The 24,278-nt window shown below is 35.2% G+C and overlaps 1 protein-coding gene across 4 annotated transcripts in view; it reads right to left on the bottom strand.

Moving 5' to 3' along the window:
• Positions 1-24,278, bottom strand: part of LOC138708854 (pyruvate carboxylase, mitochondrial-like) — a 223,790-nt gene that overhangs the window by 42,378 nt on the left and 157,134 nt on the right. For 3 of the 4 annotated variants that reach the window (XM_069839105.1, XM_069839107.1, XM_069839108.1), the window contains exons 5-11: positions 23,105-23,250; positions 20,444-20,668; positions 18,880-19,043; positions 14,426-14,588; positions 13,192-13,374; positions 12,237-12,471; positions 2,064-2,117 (exon numbers count right to left, since the gene is read on the bottom strand). In XM_069839105.1, coding sequence (XP_069695206.1) covers positions 2,064-2,117; positions 12,237-12,471; positions 13,192-13,374; positions 14,426-14,588; positions 18,880-19,043; positions 20,444-20,668; positions 23,105-23,250 — 1,170 coding nt within the window. The remainder of the gene's footprint in view (positions 1-2,063; positions 2,118-12,236; positions 12,472-13,191; positions 13,375-14,425; positions 14,589-18,879; positions 19,044-20,443; positions 20,669-23,104; positions 23,251-24,278) is intronic. The other variant, XM_069839109.1, reaches the window with a different exon arrangement.

The raw sequence follows: 24,278 nt of genomic DNA, 5'->3' as shown, positions 1-24,278 counted from the left end.
CATCGAAACTGAAACTTACTTGGTCTGAGGAGTCAATATTCCTGGACTCCAATATGTAATAACTTCAAACAGTGATGTTTTTGTGTTTAAAGGCAAACTGGATCTTACTGATTCTTAATAAAAGATTCTAATCATCAAGAATGGAGACTGAATAAGAAAAGAAAATCAATATAATAACCAATTTTATTTCCTGCATTTATTATCACTTTTTGATATAGAGTAGACGCAAGAAGAGCTTGCCAGGGAAAGCTGCGCAAACTTTCGGAAACGTTTGGGTGCACTCGACCTCGCTTCGATTCGATTGGCAAACTGTCTTCAGTTCTCAGTCGTCTGCTGACTTGATGTTTCGACTGAGATTTATCACAGCACATCTAACGGAACCTAAACCTTGTTGCAGAGTAACTAATAACATAACATTGTTGAAAATAATTAAGCACAATTTTTTTACATATAAAATCACTGAATGAAATGACAAAGATGTTATAAGAAATATGTAACTGTTGAAAATACAGAAGCATGAATTTTTTTACATATAAAATCACTGAATGAAATGACAAAGATGTTATAAGAAATATGTAATCGTGTAATAATTGATATTTGACGGTGTAATAAAACACTAAGGACTAATACTATGTGATTTTATTAAAATGTTCCGATAACTAGGGTACTATGGTCGGTTAATTTTAATCTGTATATACTCCCTATGTTACGAACGGAGCTTGTTTCGTTTTTTATAAATTTATAAACGTTATAAATAATTCCCTAGTTTGACTGTGTAACGTTTTATTAGCACTTCCTAATTTAGAGCCAAACGGGGGGGTATTGTTAAGTACATAGAATGTTATACAGAACTCTATTATTTAACAAACACACTTTGAACTATATAAAACTCCTCATATTAGGGATAAAACGCAGAATATGTAACGCATACGCTCTGCACAATACACTCCATGATACGAACAGCTCAAGACCGCGCTTTCGAATGCACCCTGTAATCAGCATTAGGCGATTCATAGCAGCCCTGTAACGAGCATGGCAGCACGAGAACCGAATATCATTTTCTGCGCACCAGTCAAATGGGCAAGCTTTCTTTGCGCTTCCTCTACTAACACAAATTGTGTACAATTTTATAAAGGAGAGTTAATCATAATTACATCACTGAGTCAGGTATAAAATTGTAGAAGTATCACACCCACAATAAATAAAATAAAAATGAAAATGAAGACTTAGAAAATAGCTGAAATGGATACAGGATAATGGATAGAAGCCCTGTTTGAGTAAATGCAAATTCTTAAGAGTATCGTGTTGCTGATATGTAAGCTGGCTGGTATGTTGGTATGCTGCATCAAGTATCATGAAATAAAATTTTATAAAAATGTGAAAACATATTAATCAGAAAATAACATTTCATAACATGTATTATCCATAAAAGATTATCAGCTTTTAGATTTTACACCAATTTCAGAGAAAAAATAATACCGGTACACGACAAAGAAATTGGCAACCACGCCCCGTGCAGCAGACAGGCAGACAGTGGTAATTTGGGCGTGCCAAAGGGAACATTACAATGGAGCAAAGGTTAGTACAGACCACCGATACCAAACACATGCGGAACCAATGTGAACACAACTTTAACATTTTGTTATTTGACAAATACCCTGCAAGACTTTAATGTTAACTCATATTCCATTTTACATCAATAACACATTAAGTTTATTTTACAAAAATGATTGGTTCCACCTGTAAAAATACAATATAATAAAATAGTCCTAGAAAATATGAAATTTGTATCTTATAGGTTAGACCTAATGCGTCGGAATTTCTCATAAAAACTGTGCACAAATTATCACACAAAAATAAAACTATTCTACTTCATGTGCGAACACGAATGTCATCTAGTTACATACAAAGATTTCTGAATTTACTTTTTATTGATATTAGATTGTAATGTAAAGCTGGAGTATCTTTAGAAATAATTTAAATTGTTTAATAAATCTATAAGAGAGGTGACAACAATATAAAATTAATTTTCTGTTATTAAGATATCTCCTTACAGTACTGACCTGGGACATCTCCCTCAGAGTCACTCTCAGAGCTTGCAGATCGGGCTGAATAATCTGAAATTTCACAAAGCGTGGATTCGTGATGGGGATAGTGCAACATACAAGCTTGCTAAAACAAAACATGTGCATCAAAAACCAAAAAAGAAAAAAAAAAATTTCAAGTCATACCTAGAACTAGATAACTAATTTTGGACTAGGTAAATATTAAATACTGGTACCAACTAATCAAGTACATGATTTCAGTTTTATGGCAAAAATAAGTAATTTTTTTTTTTAATTGAATATACATCTTTTTCTGCACCTGTGGAAAGAAATGAATGAGATGTACATAAGTGTAAATGCATACAATGGACATAATTTATTCTGGAAAAGTACATACACAATTGCTAACTGATGGCATGATATGTTTCGTTAATGATATGGTTAATGTACTAAATTAGATGTTAAGTTCCGAATTTTATTAACTCAATAAAGGAGTTAGATATTATTTTTGTGCAGGGTGTCGACCTACTTATTATAAGACAATTTTGAATTGAATTGGTATATAAACTTAATGTACTTGAAAATACTACGAAACACATACCATATATACTCGAATAATCCCCACATATTGTTTTTGCAAAAATTGGCAGCAATGTTGGTAGTGGTGGGTATCTCGACCTTGAAGCAAAAGTATGCATTAAGCGTGGATCAGTTAAGTGTGAAGCAGTGAGTCAGGTGTTATAGTAGGGTGTTTAATCATGGCTTCAAGAAGTTTGTGCTAAAGAGAAACTCCAAATAAATGTAGAAGCAGAACAAGCTGGTAACAGCGCAGCAGGAAGAAAGTATGACATGAAAATGTTAACAAAATGTTATGTTTTATTTAACGACGCTTGCAACTGCAGAGGTTATATCAGCGTTGCAGGATGGGCCGGAATTTTGTCCCGCAGGAGTTCTTTTATATGCCAGTAAATCTACTGACATGAGCCTGTCGCATTTAAGCACACTTAAATGCCATCGACCTGGCCCGGGATCGAACCCGCAACCTTGGGCATAGAAGGCCAGCGCTATACCAACTCACCAACCAGGTCGACACGACATGGATGAAAGCTGTATACACGATTGGCGTGAAAACAAAATGCATCTTGAGCAGATCAATGGGCAGTGGCGTAGCATGAAATTTTGAGCAGGGGAAGCTAACTCAAGTTGTCTTTCATGCAATATGAGAAAACGTATTACAAAAATACAGTCTTAAAATAAATAGTAGTCAATTTCAAGTCAGCAGTCGAAGATTGGTTGGAACCTCGTAACACCAATAAGGCATGACCTCAAATGATACGTAGTAAAATATGATTTCACGGTTTACACATATCTCTTAACAAATAGACATGTATACGTATAACATTAGCTCACTCCCTGTCATACTTAGAGAAATAACAATATTAGTATCATTACGTAAGTATGCGTCTGTCTTTTGGTTGTGTCCTTCATTGACAGCAAGGGAGTCGGTCATTTGTTTTTTAAATCACACTTTTGTTCGTAAGTCAGTCTTGATAATACAATTGTCCTAAAAAATTCAATTAAATTAGTGTCAGGAACTGTTATTTCGCTCATTATTTATTATATCAGCCACAATGCACACCAACACTTCAAATGAATATAATTGATGAAAAGGGATAACTCGGAAACTACTTATTTTAAATGTTAAAGCTAGCTTCTTGCGAGCCTTGCGACTAGGGTAGTTTAGTTAGAAAGGGATGGAAAATCTGCGGGGTGGATTACACAGAAGAAACCAGTCTGCTTGGAAGCTGGTGTGTGCAGGCTTCTTGTTTACTGCTGCATCACAAATCATCCTGAGCTGCCGCATCACAATATTTAACACGTAAATATAAATTCTATTAAAATTAATAATTAGTTTTCTCCATAAACTGCCGGTTTATTATGAAATTATTATTAACCGGGGAAGCTAAGCTTTTTAGCTTACACTGACGCTACGTCACTGTCAATGGGTAATTGCCAGGGATTTCGCAGGCAACAAGCAAAGTTTCCTGGAATTGAGAAAAGGCTTTGTAACTATGTAACTAAAAAGAGATAGTTGGATTGTGCTGTTTCAAGTGAAATATATCAAATTAAAGTGCTTGCTATTGCGAAGGACCTTGGAGTTACAGTATTAAAGGTCAGCCATGGATGGCTCATGCAAGCATTAATTTTAATTACGAAAGATTCAGCTTTCGCAGGAAAAGCAGCATAACGTAATGGCTACTTGGTGGGGGAAAAAAAATTTTTCAAAATTTCCTTTCACAAAATTGGGGTACAAGGATTATTCAAGTACATATGGTATACTAGGAAATAAGAGTTATTCCGAACATAGAGTAAAGGTACCGTAATTTATTCATGCATTATTAGTAACAAAACGTAAGGAATTATTGAAATGGTGCAAAATATTCACCAAATATTTCTCTGACAAAGATAAGAAGATGCAATGATGAATGAATACCCAGAAAGTTAACTGATTCTTTTTCTCGTTAAGGAAATACCAAATCACTATCTTTCCATGTGTTAAAAAAAAAAAAAAAGAACATTTTCTCAGGATATATTGTACTTAAGTTCCTGAAATATTTAGTTTGTAAATCTACGAGTTCTGAGTTGCGCCTATTCTGAAGCTCGCTTTATTTCTGTTACTGTGAGTTAAGCTAAAATTACCTCCATTTTTTTTTTTTAATTTTAACAAACATATCTCAAACAAGTCATAACTTAAAAAAAACTTCAAAATACTCGACTACTGAGAAGACGTATATTTACAAATTGTTAAAATTTCGGGGACCTAAGCACAATAGATTCTGAGAAAATGTTCCTTTTAACATAGGGAAAGATAGGAATTCCATATCCCCTTAACAATTAAAAATTAAAGATGTATTCAAACTGAAATCATGCACTAAATAAATACTTTCAACACGTGCTAAATTTAATTTTACAATGTCACAAATTGTCTAGTTGAGCAGATTTACCACAGTAATGATAAAAGAGACACAACGCATGAAGTCCATTTATTACATGTGCTATATCACTAATTGAAAAGTCTTGTAAATTTTTATTTTACTACGCAGTTCACCATTTTCAAAAGTAATTATGTATATTAATTGAAGAGCCCACTGCAAGAATGATGGATGTCATTTGGAATACAATTCTCAGGAGAAGCAATTGAAAGTTTTTTAAATGCTTAGTGCTCAAAGCTTAACTGTGATTTTCCGATCATTACTGGACAATGACTATCAGTGTTATTGCCATATAACCACAGTCTACTATATACAGTCACGAAGCTTGAGTTTTGAGGGTGCTAGAGACAATAGACTGTGACGGTACTATTTTGCATTGCCTGTAATGAGGTGATATTAGCGATCCTAGTGGTGTTTGCATATTTACTACGTATTGAGCTTCACGACTGTATATACTAGACTGTGATATAACTCTCTCTGTACATTCTATATGTCTTAAGCTCTGCATTGACAGTCTTGGTTCATTTTCGACAAGAAAGTGACATCCATCATTCTTGCAGTGGACTCTTCAATTATAATCATTAGTGATGGTGAAGTACAGAAAATTTCGGCTCGAAGTGATAACAATTTAAGAAAATAAAGTCGAAGTTTTGTAGTTCTGAGAGCTTACAATTTCAATTTCAAGTTTTCCTCAAAAGTGATGGTTCTAATCTGTAAATTGTATGCATAACTAAAAGAAATTAATTAATAAAATGAATGAATGTAGTTAGAAAAATAAATGATACTGGCATGTGTTTAAGGTCACTTAGTGAGAGGAGCTCAATAAGAAAGATCTAGCATATATTCATAAATAATCAAAATAACATACACTTGTGTGCTGTCTTCCTAATTGTTATTCTACGGTGTGTCCTTACACGCATAAATATAGAAACAACACAAAAAAAAATGTTTCTTTGTGTAACAGTGGAAACTTTATTAAGTTCGAATTATTTCGAAACATTATCATTGTGTTTTGCATCATCAAGAGTGGTACCACTGAACTAGACAATCGAGTAGTGCCCGAAGCAAGTGCCCTGGTGCAAAACATGCAACAACAAGTCACTTACCTCACGCAGAGCCGTCACGCAACACAACCTGTGCAAAGGGGAGTGAGTCAATACAGTCACTATGCTACAGAAAAAGATGCACAACTCTGTCCACAGGGAGGATCTGAGATGGAGGTTGCTAGTCACTCACCTGACACACCGATGAGGACCAAATGGTACAGTGCCTTATAAGTGTTCCTCCCGGTCAGTCTGAGTGAGTGAATTTGGTAACAGTGAGGCAGAAAAGAATGGCTGAACAAGTGATAGTAAGCATATAAATGAGTGAGCACAGCGTGTGTGTGAGAGAGAAGAGTGAATGGGACAATGAGTGAAAGACAGGCTGTGTGTACTCGTATGTGTATGTGTGTGTATGCATGCGTGTGTAAAGAGAGAGAAGTGAGGGAACGAGTAAGTAGAAAGAGAGTGAATGGATTATGAGAAAAGAGTGTTGAGAAAATGACAGTGAGAGAAAGCATGTGAAAAAGTAAAATACTGTGTTGTTATGTGCGTGTAGTGTGCGTGTGCGTGTGTGTGTGTGTAAAAGAGAGAGAACGGAAAATGGAAAACATGTGGGAGCAAGCAAATAATTAGATAAAAAAGAGAGAGAGAGAAAGTGAGTGAATGCTTTATGAAAAAGAGTGAAACGGAAAGTGACAGTGAAAGACAACATGTAAAAAGTAATACATAAATGTATTAACGTATATTTTGTGTGTGTGTATGTGCGTGCGTGCGTGTGTAAAAGAGAGAGAATGGAAAATGGAAAACGTGTGGGAGCAAGCAAGTAATTAGATAAAAAAAAGAGAGAGAGAAAGTGAGTGAATGCTTTATGAAAAAGAGTGAAAGGGAAAGTGACAGTGAAAGACAGCATGTAAAAAGTAATTTTTTTTTATTGGGTTATTTTATGACGCTGTATCAACATCTCAGGTTATTTAGCGTCTGAATGAAATGAAGGTGATAATGCCGGTGAAATGAGTCCGGGTTCCAGCACCGAAAGTTACCTAGCATTTGCTCGTATTGGGTTGAGGGAAAACCCCGGAAAAAACCTCAACCAGGTAACTTGTCCTGACAGGGAATCAAACCCGGGACACCTGGTTTCGGGGCCAGACGCGCTGACCGTTATTCCACAGGTGTGGACTGAGGGAACGTGTAAGTAGTTTATGAAAATAGAGAAAGTGAGTGAATGGATTATGAGAAAAGAGTGTTGGAAAAATGACAGTGAGAGAAAGCATGTGAAAAAGTAAAATACTGTGTTGTTATGTGCGTGTATGTGTGCGTGTGTAAAAGAGAGAGAATGGAAAATGGAAAACGTGTGGGAGCAAGCAAGTAATTAGATAAAAAAAAAGAGAGAGAGAAAGTGAGTGAATGCTTTATGAAAAAGAGTGAAAGGGAAAGTAACAGTGAAAGACAGCATGTAAAAAGTAATATATAAATGTACTAACGTATATTGTCTGTGTGTGTTTGTGTGTACGTGTGTGTGTGTGTGTTTTTGTAAGAGAGAGAGAACAGAAAAAGCAAGGGAACAAGCAGGTAGTTGAGTGAAAAAGAAAGTACTGTACAGGTAAGTGAATTGATGATGAAAAAGTGTGAAAGAGAGCATGTGAAAAAGTAAAATACAAGTTGGGTCAAAAGTCGCTTTCCCCAAACATTTCCTTACATTTAATTACTTCAATTTACATTTGAATATATATTGTTTTTTAATCCAATGCCACCAGGTTGTCATTTGACATTTCTGGTGTCTCCTGGCAATGGCTTATTTGTAACCCAATTCTGAGGTTGGGGTGCCTGGAAGGCGGAATTACACTGCCCCGATGATGATGATGATTATGATGATGATGATGATGATAGGATGATCATGAAGTGCCAAGAGAGGTCTTAAACCTAAGCCTAACATAATTTCCAGACCATGGACGAACACAGGAACATTCCCCTTTAAGGAAAAATTCCTATGTTCTAACGGGGAATCAAACCCAGGACCTCATGAACTATAGTCAGAAGCTCTGACCACTAGCCCATCAGGCTGGTCCATTTGACTACAGTACACATTCCTTTACAGATTTTGTTCAAAATGGAGGCCCTGTTTCTCGATACACAATTCATAACATTTAGGTACTGATTTACAGATGGCAGAACATAACTCACGATTTTCATCAATTTTCACGAATGACTGTTCGATCATCTGTCGCAACTGATGCAGATCCTGCGGTTTCTGAGCAAAAACATTATTTTTCAGGATACTTCACAGCGAAAAATCACATGGTGTCAGGTCGCGTGATCTGGGTGCCATTCTTTTGAGCCATGATGGCCAATCCATTCATGGAATTGCTGGTTCAAGAGGTCCCTCACTCCTACACCAAAATAAGGTGGTGCTTCATCCTGTTTCATATTAACTGCATTTCGGCAAAACGAGGGCTGTTTTCAAGACATGATATCGTAAAAACTGTTGACACACGAACTGGTTGTCAACTCATCACTTATTACACCAGCTATTTGTTTATTTAAGTTATGACATCTGCATATGTGCACAAATATGAAAGCTAAGAACGAATATTGGGGAAAGCGACTTTTGACCCACCTTGTATAATAAATGGAATGGAAAAAGTGATGCAGCGAGCAAGTAACTGAGTGCAAAGAAGGATAGTGAGCAAATGGATGATGAAAAAGAGTGAGTGGGAAAATAAAAATGAAAGAGAGCATGTGAAAAAGTACAAGTACAACATATATATATATATATATATATATATTTTTTTTTTGTGTATGTGTATAAAAGATAGAGGAAAAGCAATGAAAGACAAAGTGAATGAAAGTTCCAAAGATTATAGGTTTGTTTCAGCAAGCAATTCAGAATGCGTTCCGAATACCGAACTTCTTTCGACGCATATGCCAGTTGTGTACATTGTCAGAACTATAGTCGCGACGCTGTTATTCCTGGCGTGACTCCTCCTCTTTGCTTACGTCTTAGGAAGTGAAGGCTCTGTAAAGTGTAAGTAAGTAGTATCGTTTGCCATTTTTGTTCTTTCGTTGCCGAGCTACCAGATGTGGAATTTATTTGCCACACCGTTAAACATTATCATGTCGTAGCTCCTATGATAATAAATAAAACGTACTGTAATTCAGCAAATAATTGAGTGGCAAATAACATCTTCATGTGCTTTCTGTGAACGCCAACGAAAGAGCCAAAATGGCGGGCGATTATAGTAAGTATTTATTGAGCCTTAGGAAATGCATAACGTCGTCATCAGCAAATCACAAGATGTACATGTTTAAATGTACCCGACCTGCAACGTGATTGGCTGCCGGAAATAAGAGCGACGGGACTATAGTTCAGGATTTTACGTTGTTGGAATGTTTCTTAAACTCTTCTTTCTGAGCCTTCGGAGTTTCTTCTTATATTAAAATTATATTCATCTTCTGAATTTAATTCTTCGTAAAATAGATCGCTATCACCTTCCAAATTTCTCATGATGGACTTTTTTTTGATTTTAATCTGCCTAGTCTCGAAGCATTTTAACCAAAACTTCAGATTAAACAATCTACGCATGCGTCAGCAGTTCCGAATTCCCAGTTCCTGCTCTCAATCGAGAACCAATTTCACTGGTTCTGAATGAGTTCCAAAGCATGTTGGAACAGGGAACTGCGAGTTCAGTATCAGTTCAAAACTTGTTGGAACGCATATGAGCAGGCAGTTCAGAATCAATTCTGAACTGTGCTGAAACAAACTTAATGTGAGTGAGTGAATGAGTGAGTGAGAGAGCGAGTGAGTGAGTGAGTGAAAAGATGAGTGGGAAAAGCGAGGAAGTGAATGATTGAGTAGGTGATAGAAGAAGTGAAGGAGAGGAGAAAGGAAGGAAGTGAATGAGCAAATAAGTGATTGAGTGACGGATGGAGGGTAGAACAGAGGGAGAAAAGGAGGGCGAGAAATTGACAATAATAGTGAATGATATTGGTTTTCATTGGGGTAAGTGATAGTGGTTTGCCAGTGGGGCAGCTTTTGCTTCTCATTTTTCACCATTGCTTAGAGAATCAGTCAGTTTTCTTCTTTTCAATACTCGGATTTCGTCCTTTGTTTTTTTAAGTTTTTGAACACAAATCATTTACAGTATCTCTTTCTATTTCTTGGAAAAAAGCATGACTTTGGCTTCTCCCACTTCTCATCTGATAATGACCAAACTAATTTTTTTTAAAGAGTAGAGAGAGATGCAGCGAAATACATTGATTTTCAGTATGTACAATAATAAAAAGATAATATTTAAGCTGTTATCAATGGGAAATATCCTCAAGCTGAAAACCAGACAAATTGTTCTAACTGATGCTCATCACAATGTATGTGATTCAAATAAAAGCTGCCCTTAATCGAGTGAGTTGTGACTTTTAGTTGATGACTGTTTATCTTTTTAACTTTTATAAACCAGAGTTAACATTTATGGATTTAATCACAGACATTTAAACTGTATATCAAATTAGTGCATCACATTCGTTATCCCCACACTCAACATATATGTTACAAAGAATGATGATGGCTAAATGTGTTCCCAGTGTATTGGTATGGTACAATTATTCTCTAATTTAGGTTTAGTTTAACGTTAATATGTTCCACATTTAATCTTTTCTTCTCTAGGACAAATATTTTTATTAGGTTATTAAAATTTCAAGATTATTTTCGTTCTTTTACTTACATTCTATTCTAGTATTTTGATATTTTCTTTAAATCACAGACTTTTACTTGCCATTAAGATATTTATTGACCAGAGTGCCAGCTTTCTATGCTAGAGAACTGAGTTCAAATTCCAGTAAATTCAAATGAACTCCATGAGCATTTCATACAGCGAACATTCTATGGAGCAAGTAGGCTAACCATGAACGTATGTATAGATTTTTTATTTTAAGCTTGGGCTAGGAAGAGATCCATGAGTTACTGGGTGGTATATGTACTCGTATTTATATTCATTATATCCATGTGATACTCAGCTACTACGCTTAGCTTTTAAATTGTTATTAATTTTTACTTGTTTCCGTTCACGTTTATGTTGCATTCAAAATCGCTTGTTGCTGAGTTCAAGCAACATAACTACAGTATAACAAGAAATTGTATTTTATTTCTGTTGTAACTGATTAACTCTTATAAGTTAACTATGTTAATTGATTAGCTAGTGGACTTACTCGTGTTAATTATGTAAGATTTGTGCGGCTTACAGCTGTTTCAGTGCTTCACGCACCATCCTCAGAGCCTACTAGATCTCGGCGTCATCTCGAACTTCTCTGCCTGTTATGTGGGTGTGTTTGATTGTTGAAAGGTGTTGAAGAGTGGAGTCAAATAGTGTGTGTGTACTGAAATTGATCTGTGTGTTGAGAATTTGATCAGGGTGTGTTTTAGTGTGTTTGTATATTTCGTATTGTTCTAGTCTGTTGAGTTTTTGGTTCTTGGGTTGTATGTGTAGGATTTCCAATGCTAACCATACATACAATAACATAAATGCGGACATGGAAATCCTACACATACAACCCAAGAACCAAAAACTCAACACACTAGAACAATACGAAATATACAAACACACTAAAACACACCCCGATCAAATTCTCAACACACTGATCAATTTCAGTACACACACACTACTTGACTCCATTCTTCAACACCTTTCAACAATCAAACACACCCACATAACAGGCAGAGAAGTTCGAGATGATGCCGAGATCTAGTAGGCTCTGAAGATGGTGCGTGAAGCACTGAAACAGCTGTAAGCCGCACAAATCTTACATAATTAACTCAAGTAAGTCTGCTAGCTAATCAATTAATTATATTCAAGTGTTAAAAGTAGTGTACGCAAGATTCAAAATGGAGTTAACTATGTATTTCACGGAACATGTTCCGACATTGTTTAATAAAATACACCGGGGCAAAAGGACCTGGAGTCGACGCCTGTGACCACAAGAATCTATTAAGATTGCACTGATGCCTGAAGATTCAAGTAGGCCTATGGTTTCATACAAGACAATGCAAGGATATTCATTTTGTCTTATTTGACCACAGTCACTTGAACAAATATTTCGGGCACAAGTTCAGAAACACTGAAAACATTCCCACTCCCCTCTACAGACATGTTGCTGTCATATGTTACCTATGGGTATTTCAGGCACGTGAGGATTAATTTCTGCAGGTTTCAGCTTGGTTGCGAGTGGCGTTGAGGGTCCATTCACCAACACCGTTCCAATGTAGTTGAGTAATTTTTGTGCCCTGTTGCGTGACTGAGGTAACTGGAAGAGCTGAGGGTGCTCATCGATGAAGTACGTGTCAAGGGTACCATTGAGGAACTTCTGGTTCTCGAGCACATTGAGAAGGAATGGAATGTTTGTCTGGAACACAAGATGGCTTCAGTCAAACACATGAACTTTAGACATCCATTAAATACAGTATAACAATTCAGATCTACTGAAACCATGTTAAAAGTTCATTACGAGTGCTCTTTAATTTACAATGAAATATGTCACTGAGTCATTCTCTCAACATAAGTGCAAATTCAAACCTGGTTGAGAATGATGAATTTGATGAACAGTAAAATCCTCTTAAGTTTTCCTTCAAAGCACACTTTTTTTTGTCTAGGTAGCTCGAACATGTATACTCAGTGTTAAAAATTTATTTTAAAGTTTTCAATCATATTATTTATCATTTTTTTCAAAATTATTATTTGCTAATACATCTTACAGAAGAAATTTTATGAACGTTTTCGCCTATACGGCATCATCAGATATTCATAATGTTATAACGAAATCTAAACGTACGTAAGTCCAATAAGGTGTTCACAGTAATAAGTATAACGATTTGAATAATTAATCATGAGTTATATGTAATAAAATATGACATATAACTCATGATAAATTATTCAAATCATTGTTATGCGGACAATCTGTTCCCCGATGTCCCCTGCATAGTGCGATAACTTTTCACTGCCTCTCTTTGTAGAAAGCTGAACTTATAAGCCAGGGGGTTTGGGTTCCAAGAGCTGTCCTGTAAAGTCCTATGAAACTCGCGCGTTATTTACAAAGTACCGTTAATTCTGTTCGCTGTTGACTCACCTTGACTCCTCTGACTCGGAATTCCCTGAGAGCTCGGTTCATCTTGGCAGCTGATGCTTGCAGATCTCCGGCATGAGCAATCACTTTCACTAGCAGAGAGTCGTAGTACGGGGATATAATGGCGCCTGCAAATGCTGACGCACCATCTAGACGGATGCCCATACCCTCTCCACTACGGAACACCTACAGTCAACCACACAGATTTCAGTCAAAAAATGGAGAAACAAAAACACTTTCTCAAAAATTAGCAACTTTAATAATCTAGAAATCAAGTGCTACCAATTTCTAGCTTATTATTATTATCATCACTGACCCTCAACAAAAAACACTGGTATGGTAGTCCAAAACTTGTGTGTGTAAAGAAATAAGTCAAGACAATTACAATAAGTGATTATTCTCTAAAGTTTTATTAATGTCACATGACCTTATTCATAGGTTAAATATGTGCAACTCTTGAAAAATGCTATTTCAATATTAGGAAAATAAAGTATTGCTAAAAATAGTGCTGTTGCAATTTAGATCACTAAACATAGTCCTAATAGTGTCAAAAGTTTTTCTATTCTAGTCTTCTTTATAAATTTTAAAATGCAAATATATAGTCATGCTTAAGGGGACACTCAACTTAAAAATTGGAGAAAAAGTGTCATAGAAATGAAAAATTAAATTTCTACACTAATTTACGTGACAGAACTAAATCAATAAGCAGAATTCTTCCCCTATTAATTGAGAAGTCACAGTCAAATGCAAAAAGCCAAAAAATTAAAAATGATAATTAAAAGTGATATTTCAATTAATGATTGATTAAAAATTGAAATATTTTTTATTTTGAAAAGTATTGGATCTAATGAGCTGAGATTTTGCATGTTACTTTCCATGTGTATATTAAACTTTTTCTCCAAATTTGAAAAAGATTGGTCGAATAGGAAAAAAGTTCCAAAATATAATTGAGTGTCCCCTTAATTGCAATGTTATGTAACAGCTATTAAAAATATACTATGATCTTATTAATAAAATATGTTACATAAAGTAAAATTAAAGTACATAAGATTAGATCATCATACAAATTAAATAATCATTCTTCCACTATTACATCAATAAAGTTCACACATTGATAACTCAAGGGATAAAATGGCTTATGCTACAATTTTACAAGATTCTTTAATCACGCCAGAGTTAGTTTACAAACTACACCAATCTCTCTAAAATCTATAATGTTCTGCAGTACAATTCTCACCTCTATTCTTCCGGTATCAGGCTGGAAGTTTTTGGCAGGATCTTCAGTGGTCACTCGGCACTGAATTGCATAACCCTGGGAAGTTATCTTTTCTTGTGACAACCCCATTTCAGGAAGAGTCACGCCTTCAGCCACTCTGATCTGCGTTTGTACTAAATCGATTCTAAGACAGATAAATATCGCATAACGTATGTAACATTACTGCATCTCATGTTAACTTCTAAGCAGACTTATATAAAGAACTATAATAAAATTAAAAACAATTACAAAAATAATATGAACCGGTTATAGTTCGATAAAAAATGTTGATGCATTCAGAAAGTACCAGTACTGATTATTCAGTCTATCTTGAATAAGAAGCAATTAATTGTAAACTGTTTGTTACTTGTTTCATTTGTTAGTGTTTTAATATTTATTTTTATTATACATAGAATTAAGATAAGAAACAGTCACTTTTTATTAACATCAATGTCTTTAGAAACGTGACAATGAGGAAATAAATCTAAACTTCTAGCTGCTTCTGCTTTAGTTAAAAGTAATTTTATTCCAAGCATTAGATGTGCATGGTTACTGGTACAGTAATATTGCTGTCGGATTGTGTGTAGTATATGTGAAAATGCGAAAAATGTTTCAAACGAAACTGAGTGTTTCTTGTCCACATAAAACAAAGAGAACATACTGCATTTAGAAAAATAGAATATTATATACTATTTTGTATAAACACAACCTTTGCGATTACCTTTCTCCAATCTGTATCAATAAGGTATCTGTATCAATACCTTTTAAATTGAAGAGTCCACTGCAAGAATGATGGATGTCACTTTCTTGTCGAAAATGAACCAAGACTGCCAATGCATAGCTTGAGACATATAGAATGTACATAGAGAGTTATATGACATTAACACTGATAGTCATTGTCCAGTAACGATCGGAAAATCACAGTTAAGCTTTGAGCGCTAAGCATTTCAACTCTCAATTGCTTCTCCTGCAAAATGTGTTCCAAATGACATCCATCATTCTTGCAGTGGACTCTTCAATTGTATTGCTACAAATAAAGTAATGGGTAAATCAAGCTTTCAGGTATAACTCCCTGTAAAGTTGATTTGAATAATTTCGTTCGTTGGTACGTTTAACCAAAGGCCCTGGGTTCGATGCCCGGTCCCGGAACAATTTTTCCCTCGAAATTATTCAAACTAATGGGTAATAATGTAACAGCTTCAATGGTGTAAGATTACGGTTTTTTTTTTTTTTTTTTTTTGCTAGTATATGTTCTGAAATGGGCTCACATATTTCTATATCTCTCTCTTATAAGTTCTTCACATTTTCCTGGAGTTAAATGTTGCAACTGTCCCTTATTTGCATTATGAAAATCTGGCAACCCTATTCCCAGTACGCCCATCTCCTTTGCTTTAGGATTTTTATAACTAGGGTATTAAATTTAGAATTAATATCCTGTACAACTAAATACAGAGCTAGTATGTTATTACAGTGTTTAAAAGGAATTATTATTATTATTATTATTATTATTATTATATCATTATCATCATCATCATCATCATCATCATTCAATGTATTAGAATATGGCAATGTCTTTGCTGATATTATTTGCATAATCCTAAACACAAATTGGTAATACTTTTTAATAATCAACTCCTTTCCCTAAATTTTAAAGTATTAATTCTTGTAAATTAATCTTTTATTGTAATCTATGTTCTTCATTTTGTTGTTAACTCAATTATTTAATTTGTACCATAGTTATGCATTTTAATGTATTAATTGTATCACTGTGTTGGACTTTTATTGGCCAATGGCTGTTGTCCAGCACATACAGTAAATATCAGTAAATAAAATAAATTATTATTATTATTATTATTATTATTATTATTATTATTATTATTATTATTATTATTGAAAACACTGTATTAGAGATCTCGGTGTATTGACAATACATTATATTTTCATAACCACATTGATTATATTTATAACCATGCAATAAGAATGTTAGGAATAATTCGGTCAATTACTTATTCTTTTCAACACCTGACTCTCTTTTAATACTATACTATACAATAGTGAGATCGAAATTCGAATATGCATCTGTAGTTTGGAACTCTATTTCAAGTACTGATTCGGCAAAACTGGAAAATATTCAAAGGAAATTTATTTCATTATGTTCGTACAGATTTCTGCCTAATAAATCCGGGTATAACTATGATAAAAAATGCGAGCACTTTAAATGTCGAAGCCTGTATGCCAGACGTCATGATCTCGATTACTTATTCTTATGTAAGGTCCTTAAAGGTGACATTAATTGTCAATCTTTCTTAAACAGTGTCAGCCTTCGTATTCCTATGAAGGACATGAGACATCACAAACTCTTCTATATTAGAAATTCTAAATCTTCCTCGCCGGTCTCCAGATGTATTAAACATGCTAACTTACATGTAGGCGATTTCGATCCATTCAATGTAGAGAAGTATCAGTATATGGCAATGTCTTTGCTAATATATATATATTTTTTTTTAATTCAATGCAGTGGCACTTGACTAGATTCATTGGCCGTACAATGGCGATAAAAACTAAAAGGAAAGAAAACGAAATAAAGTGAACAATGTCCAAGTGAAACTGTGAAGGAGTGGATGTCAGCATTGCTAATATTAATTGCATTATCTTTCTACACATATTGGTACCGGTAATACTTTTGTATGAATCAACTCCTTTCCATAAAATGTAATAGTATTAATTCTTGTAAACTAATCGTAATCTATACTCATTTTGTTGTTATCTCTATTATGTAACGTGTACCATAGTTGTTCATTTTATTGCATTATTTGTATCACTGTGCTGGACTTTTATTGGCCTATGGCTGTTGTCCAGCACATAAATATCAATAAATAAATAATAATAAATATATTATTATTATTATTATTATTATTATTATTATTATTTGAAGTGAGATCATTCAATGCTGGCTAGCTCATTGCAAAATTCATCCACAATATCGACTGACTGAAGTTTTATCAAAACGAATTAGAGACCTTTTAATTTTTATAATGACATTAGATATTATAGAGGGACTCTAACATGAATACAACTGAAACACATCAAGTGTGCATAAGAGGAACAAAAAAATAGCTACGTCACATTTCTCTAGACGTAAGCTACTTCCCTAGATTACACAGCAATATACCCATTCCAGTCTGATGCAGTATCAACAAGCAGGGAAGATGGAAATATCCTTGCGCCAACTCCGCTAGAAGTCCATCCAAATTATGAAAAATACCTACATACTTACAAACTTACAAATGGCTTTTAAGGAACCCGAAGGTTCATTGCCGCCCTCACATAAGCCCGCCATCGGTCCCTATCCTGTGCAAGATTAAGCCAGTCTCTATCATCATACCCCACCTCCCTCAAATCCATTTTAATATTATCCTCCCATCTACGTCTCGGCCTCCCTAAAGGTCTTTTCCCCTCCGGTCTCCCAACTAACACTCTATATGCATTTCTGGATTCGCCCATACGTGCTACATGCCCTGCCCATCTCAAACGTCTGGATTTCAAGTTCCTAATTATGTCAGGTGAAGAATACAATGCGTGCAGTCCTGTGTTGTGTAACTTTCTCCATTCTCCTGTAACTTCATCCCGCTTAGCCCCAAATATTTTCCTAAGCACCTTATTCTCAAACACCCTTAACCTATGTTCCTCTCTCAGAGTGAGAGTCCAAGTTTCACAGCCATATAGAAGAACCGGTAATATAACTGTTTTATAAATTCTAACTTTCAGATGTTTGGACAGCAGACTGGATGATAAGAGCTTCTCAACCGAATAATAACACGCATTTCCCATATTTATTCTGCGTTTAATTTCCTCCCGAGTGTCATTTACATTTGTTACTGTTGCTCCAAGATATTTGAATTTTTCCACCTCTTCGAAGGATAAATCTCCAATATTTATATTTCCATTTCGTACAATATTCCCGTCACGAGACATAATCATATACTTTGTCTTTTCGGGATTTACTTCCAAACCGATCGCTTTACTTGCTTCAAGTAAAATTTCCGTGTTTTCCCTAACCGTTTGTGTATTTTCTCCTAACATATTCACGTCATCTGCATAGACAAGAAGCTGATGTAGCCCGTTCAATTCCAAACCCTGCCTGTTATCCTGAACTTTCCTAATGGCATATTCTAAAGCGAAGTTAAAAAGTAAAGGTGATAGTGCATCTCCCTGCTTTAGCCCGCAGTGAATTGGAAAAGGATCAGATAGAAACTGACCTATACGGACTCTGCTGTATGTTTCACTGAGACACATTTTAATTAATCGAACTAGTTAAAAAAAAATACCTACAGTATATATAAATTAGAAGACTGCGTGAATTATATACCCCAGCACTGCTGAGTTAGGAGGGATTGAATGCCCGCCACTGGGTTTTCCATAGCCTGTTAACTTACCCTGTAATTTCTTCTGTTACTGTGTGCTCCACCTGCAACCTGGCATTCACTTCGATGAAATAGAAGTTTCCTGTCTCGTCTGCTAAGAACTCCACGGTTCCAGCATTCTCATAGCCCACGTGCCTAGCGAGGTTCACAGCCTGATCCGTCATTCTGTCTCGTACCTAAGACAACACAAACAGCAAGCATTGAGTGCACACTTTCTTTCGGCTCTGAAGTTCTGTTAACCCACTTGAGGTATGTGGATATAAGGGGAATAATTGAGTCGGGATCTGGTATAGTTCCTGGGTAGCTCAGTCCGGAGCATTGGGCGTGCTCAGTAAAAGGTGCCTGGTTCGATACCCGGCCCTGAAACAATTTTTCCCTTTAAAGTATTCATGTCAGCTTTACCTGAAAGCCAGGTTTGTAGTCTATGCATCAGTTTAATTCACTGTCATATATGAAATCCTGGTTGTGCTCTGACAGACAATGAGCAGAATATCTTAACTCCCATTAAAGAAAATTTACAGTGGAAATTCATCCTTGAGTGGAAAATTTTGAAGTGTTATGTTGAGTATTAGTTGTTTTTATTTTCCAACTATACCCCTGATTACATACTGCAGAAAATAAAAAGAGTATATAAAATCTGGTACGCAACCAAGGGTATATAATTACAAGCAAACCAATGAACAGACAAAACAGAAACAGTATTTGGATGCAGAAGATGACAATAGTTGTTTCAGAACACGATTTGTGGTGCCAATGGTGTGAAAGACAGAATTCTAATTAATGTAAGAATAGACTCATAAAAATTATAATCGATCTTCTTAATGTATCCAGCTGTTTGCTGACAACATAAAGTCCACTTTAGTCTATTCAGTTGTGTTTTTTTACGAGAAATGAGGGGTATTTTGATCGGTGTTCATTACAAATGCCTGTTGCTAGTAGCCAGAGTTGAGGTGTAGTCAATATATACTGCAGGGCTGTGTCTTCTGCAACCGGTATTGATGATTTTAATTTACTTCTTTTGTGGTTTATGGATGGACAGTATAGAAGAATGTGTTCCAGATCTTCATCATAATTATTACATCACAGACAAGTAGGATTATCAGAAAGGTGAAATCGGTGTAGGTACAATTGTGTGACCTGTTCTGGCTCTTGTTAAAAATGTTTGAACATGTCTGGGCAAGTTTTTGTACATTTCTAGGTCATTTGGTTTCTTTTGTACAGACTGTAAAATTTTTCCTTTGTCAGAAGAGAGCCAATTGTTGATCCATAGGTTTCTAAAATGAGACTTTACTGAAGCAAAAGCACTGGATAGAGATATCACTTGAAGAGGTCTTGGTTGCAAATATGTTGCCTGTTTTGCAATATTATCGACTTTCTCGTTTCCAGGTATACCACAATGACTAGGTATCCATTGAAATGTTATTTACTTTTGGAGTTTTTTTTAGCTTACTTAGTTGTTTCTGAATTGGAATAACTTTGTAGTGAATTTTAATCACAGCATGAATTTATTTTATTCATTAAACATTACACATTTTTAAATCGGAGAAATATATTTTTGTTAAGTTGATCACCTTACCTGTGGGTCTAACTTGGGGGCTGGAGCAATTTCCACAACTTTCTGGTGTCTCCTCTGAACTGAGCAATCTCTCTCAAATAAATGAACAACATTGCCAGCTTTATCACCCATCAGCTGAACTTCTATATGACGTGGTCGTTCTATAAACTTCTCGATGAACATCGCTCCATTTCCAAAAGCAGCCTTTGCCTCCGAACTCGCTCGTTGAAACAATTCCTCCACTTCCTAGAAAATAAATACAGATAAAGATAACTAGAGACCGAATTTTAAAGGGAAAATTTTTCATCAAAAAAGGACAAAAAAGGAGAAAGTTATAGCCAAAAAAAGGACTTGAAAAAGGGGACTATATTATTTCCCGAAACACACTTCAGCACATTCATCCAAATACATGGCACACACAATCTTACATTTATCTCTTCACAACATAAGAAAAGTGTTGTAATTTGATATAGTCAAAAAAGGACTTAAAAAAAGACTACGTATATTACTCCCTCAAAAGGGTGCTATTTTAATTGAAAACACACTTCAGCACATTCATGGATACACATAGCACACACAAGCTTATATTTATTGCTTCACAACATAAGGAAAGTAAATAACTGATTAAATGGCGATCTTACTCACGTTAATCACAGTCTACTATATACAGTCGCGAAGCTCAATATGTAGTAAAAATGCAAACATGGGTAGTTGCCGACCACTAGGATCGCTACTAACGCCTCATCATCACAGATCTCTCCTAACAGACGACAAAATATGTTACACTTTCGTTGTCGGGTTCTTTTGGAAAAATTAACACCTTCCTTCCATTATTGAAATATTAAATGGATAAAGTTCATTTATTATTTTAATGAAGTATATTAAATTCCGCCATATACTCGAAGATACCTGCAAGAAATAGGTTAATATTATTTTTGTTTGTGCAAAACGAACTGAAATTTACTATAATCGCTTCACTCATTCAAGATTATGGCGATAATGAACTATGAAACCAATAAATATTAATTTGCATTTCCCTTTACAACAATAATATAAATATGAATACTGGGAGTAACTTACGTGTACCGGTACTTGTAGTGTAGGCTTACGTAGTTAACAAAGTGGGATGAGGTTAAGCAATAATAATTACACCAGAATTGGAAATAAAACGTGATCAATAAATTTTATTGTAACAGACTTACTTTTTCTACGTCTCTAGTAAAGTAACAAATAAAAATATCAAGAAAATTAACAGCTATAATTAAAAACATATCCTTTGAAAAAAAAAAGTAGGCCTAAGTTGTCGAAGATGTACAATTATTCAAGGAATCAGCTGATACAGACGTAGAATTAATGCAAACCTTTTGTTTCTCAGCTGCAGGTAATAACAGAACAGGTTTATTTGAAACATCAAATAGTTCGAACTACATTCCAGATTAATTTATTTTTGTTTTCATTCATAAATTGTGTGTTTTCGAAATGAAGAGAGCAAAACTTTATATTATTATAAAGATATGCTTCATTCTTTGTCATTAGATCTTCCCTCCTGCTGTTTATTAACCACTTTTTGCATCTAGAAGTAAAATAAGAAATAGATGTTAGGATTTTTCTTCACAAGCATCAATGCGAAATAAGCAATGACCTAGCACTCGATGGAAATACGACTCAGTCGACTCTAAATCCAAAGTCGACAGTGGACAGTCTATTGTTTCTAGTTGCTAACCGCTTGGAGCGCTTTATCGCGAGATTTGCAAAAAATCACCTCAAGCTTCGCGACTGTATATAGTAGACTGTGTGTTAATTGTGTTGATTCAACATGGATTATAAGGAAAGTGTTATCTTTGATCACAATTCAACATTTCAATATGTTTCAATATGATTTTGCCTCTTTGAATGCAGAATGTCTTTATAAACAGAAAATGACCGTTCAACATCAACTGAAACCAGAGGCGAAAATTTTCTTTTTATCCTGAACTCTAAATCAGCACACTTTATTAGTTTTTCAATGTCTAGAATCAGAAGAATAATGATGTTGATTTTCGCTTGCCTAGGCCTATCAGAAAAATAGAGGAAAATTATCTAAATGTTTGCGATATTCTGTCAAAAAAAAGGACCAAAATAAAAGATGTTTTTAAAAAAGGGGGGAAAAAGGGAATATGGACTAAAAAAGGAAAAAAAAAGGGGGGGGGGAAGTCAAAACCACATAATTTAGTCAGTGGAAGGTAGTTTTGAATATCGGTCTCTAGTGGTAACTACAATTGCTGAAGATTTAACTGAAAGTCTAGTGTATTGTCTTTCCACAAATCCTTGGTTGATAACCTAGCTGATCAAAGTGAAATTTATTGTGGAAAATGGCAATGGGATATATTTTTCCAGCACTGTTTTCCATCATGATCCCACAAATTTATCATTACGTCATCGTCATCGTCATCGTCATCATCATCATCATCTTAATATGAGTGCCGACCTTACATATTACATCACACAGCACGTCATATCAAATTATCACATAACACATCACATCAAATTAGGCTATTAGGCCTATACCATGCCATACCACAATCAATACTGTACCACGAAAATTGATAGGCTAACATTTGCACCTATTAGAGTTCTCATAATTTCAACACCTCACATTAAGGGATTGTGCCTGATCTGAACATACAATAAGGTGATACCAACCTCCATCTTGCGCACTACTCTCATACCACGCCCCCCTCCTCCAAATGCGGCTTTGAATATGACGGGGAGTCCATGTTTGAGGCAGAACTCCATGGCTTCTTCTGATGTAGTCACTGGACCAGGGGTTCCAGGAACAACTGCCACACCTGACAACAAAGAACCGTAACAGTCCACCATTCTTCATAGCTTTAATACTACCAGTGTTTTCCATAACCATGTATGAATTACAATAAGTTTCATAATAATATTTCCATTTTCTTATTATACAAAGACTGAAGAACAAAGTAACTTAGGCTATTGTAAAGTTGTAAAATTATCGATTTCAAGACTTTCACGGAAATATGTGTTTCAACATATCATCATCATATTCATCATCATCATCATCATCATCATCATTATTTCACGTATTAGACCTAGGGGTCTGTTATGGTCTCTATCCAGCGCTTTTTAGGTCTTCCTAAGTTTCTTCAGCCTCTTGGAGTATAGAGTAAGATCAGTTTTGGCAAGTGGTTGGAAGGCATCCTGGCAACATGTTCTTTCCAGTTCAATCTGCATTGTTCTTTGTCCTGGGTAATTGAATTTACTTTTAATTTTTTAAATCAATCTTCTTAATGTATCCAACTGTTTGCTGACAACATAAAGTCCACTATAGTCCACTGTAGTCTATTCAGTTGTTGTTTTTCACGAGAAATGAGGGGTATTTTGATCGGTGTTCATTATAGATGCCTGTTGCTAGTAGCCAGAGTTGGGGTGTAGTCAATATGTACTGCAGGGCTGTGTCTTCTGCAACCGGTATTGATGAGTTTAATTTACTTCTTTTGTGGTTTATGGATGGACAGTATAGAAGAATGTGTTCCAGATCTTCATCATGATTATTACACCACAGACAAGTAGGATTATCAGAAATGTGAAATCGGTGTAGATGCAATTGAGTGACAATGTGACCTGTTCTGGCTCTTGTTAAAAATGTTTGAACATGTCTCTGCAAGTTTTTGTACATTTCCAGGTCTTGTACAGACTGTAAAATTTTTCCTTTGTCAGAAGAGAGCCAATTGTTGATCCATAGGTTTGTAAAATGAGACTTTACTGAAGCAAAAGCACTGGATAGAGATATCACTTGAAGAGGTCTTGGTTGCAAATATGTTGCCTGTTTTGCAATATTATCGACTTTCTC

The sequence above is a fragment of the Periplaneta americana genome, chromosome 11 (assembly GCF_040183065.1).
Source record: "Periplaneta americana isolate PAMFEO1 chromosome 11, P.americana_PAMFEO1_priV1, whole genome shotgun sequence".
Classification (NCBI taxonomy): Eukaryota; Metazoa; Arthropoda; class Insecta; order Blattodea; family Blattidae; genus Periplaneta; species Periplaneta americana.
Note: the sequence above shows the minus strand (reverse complement) of the source record. Positions and strands in the feature narration are given on the sequence as shown.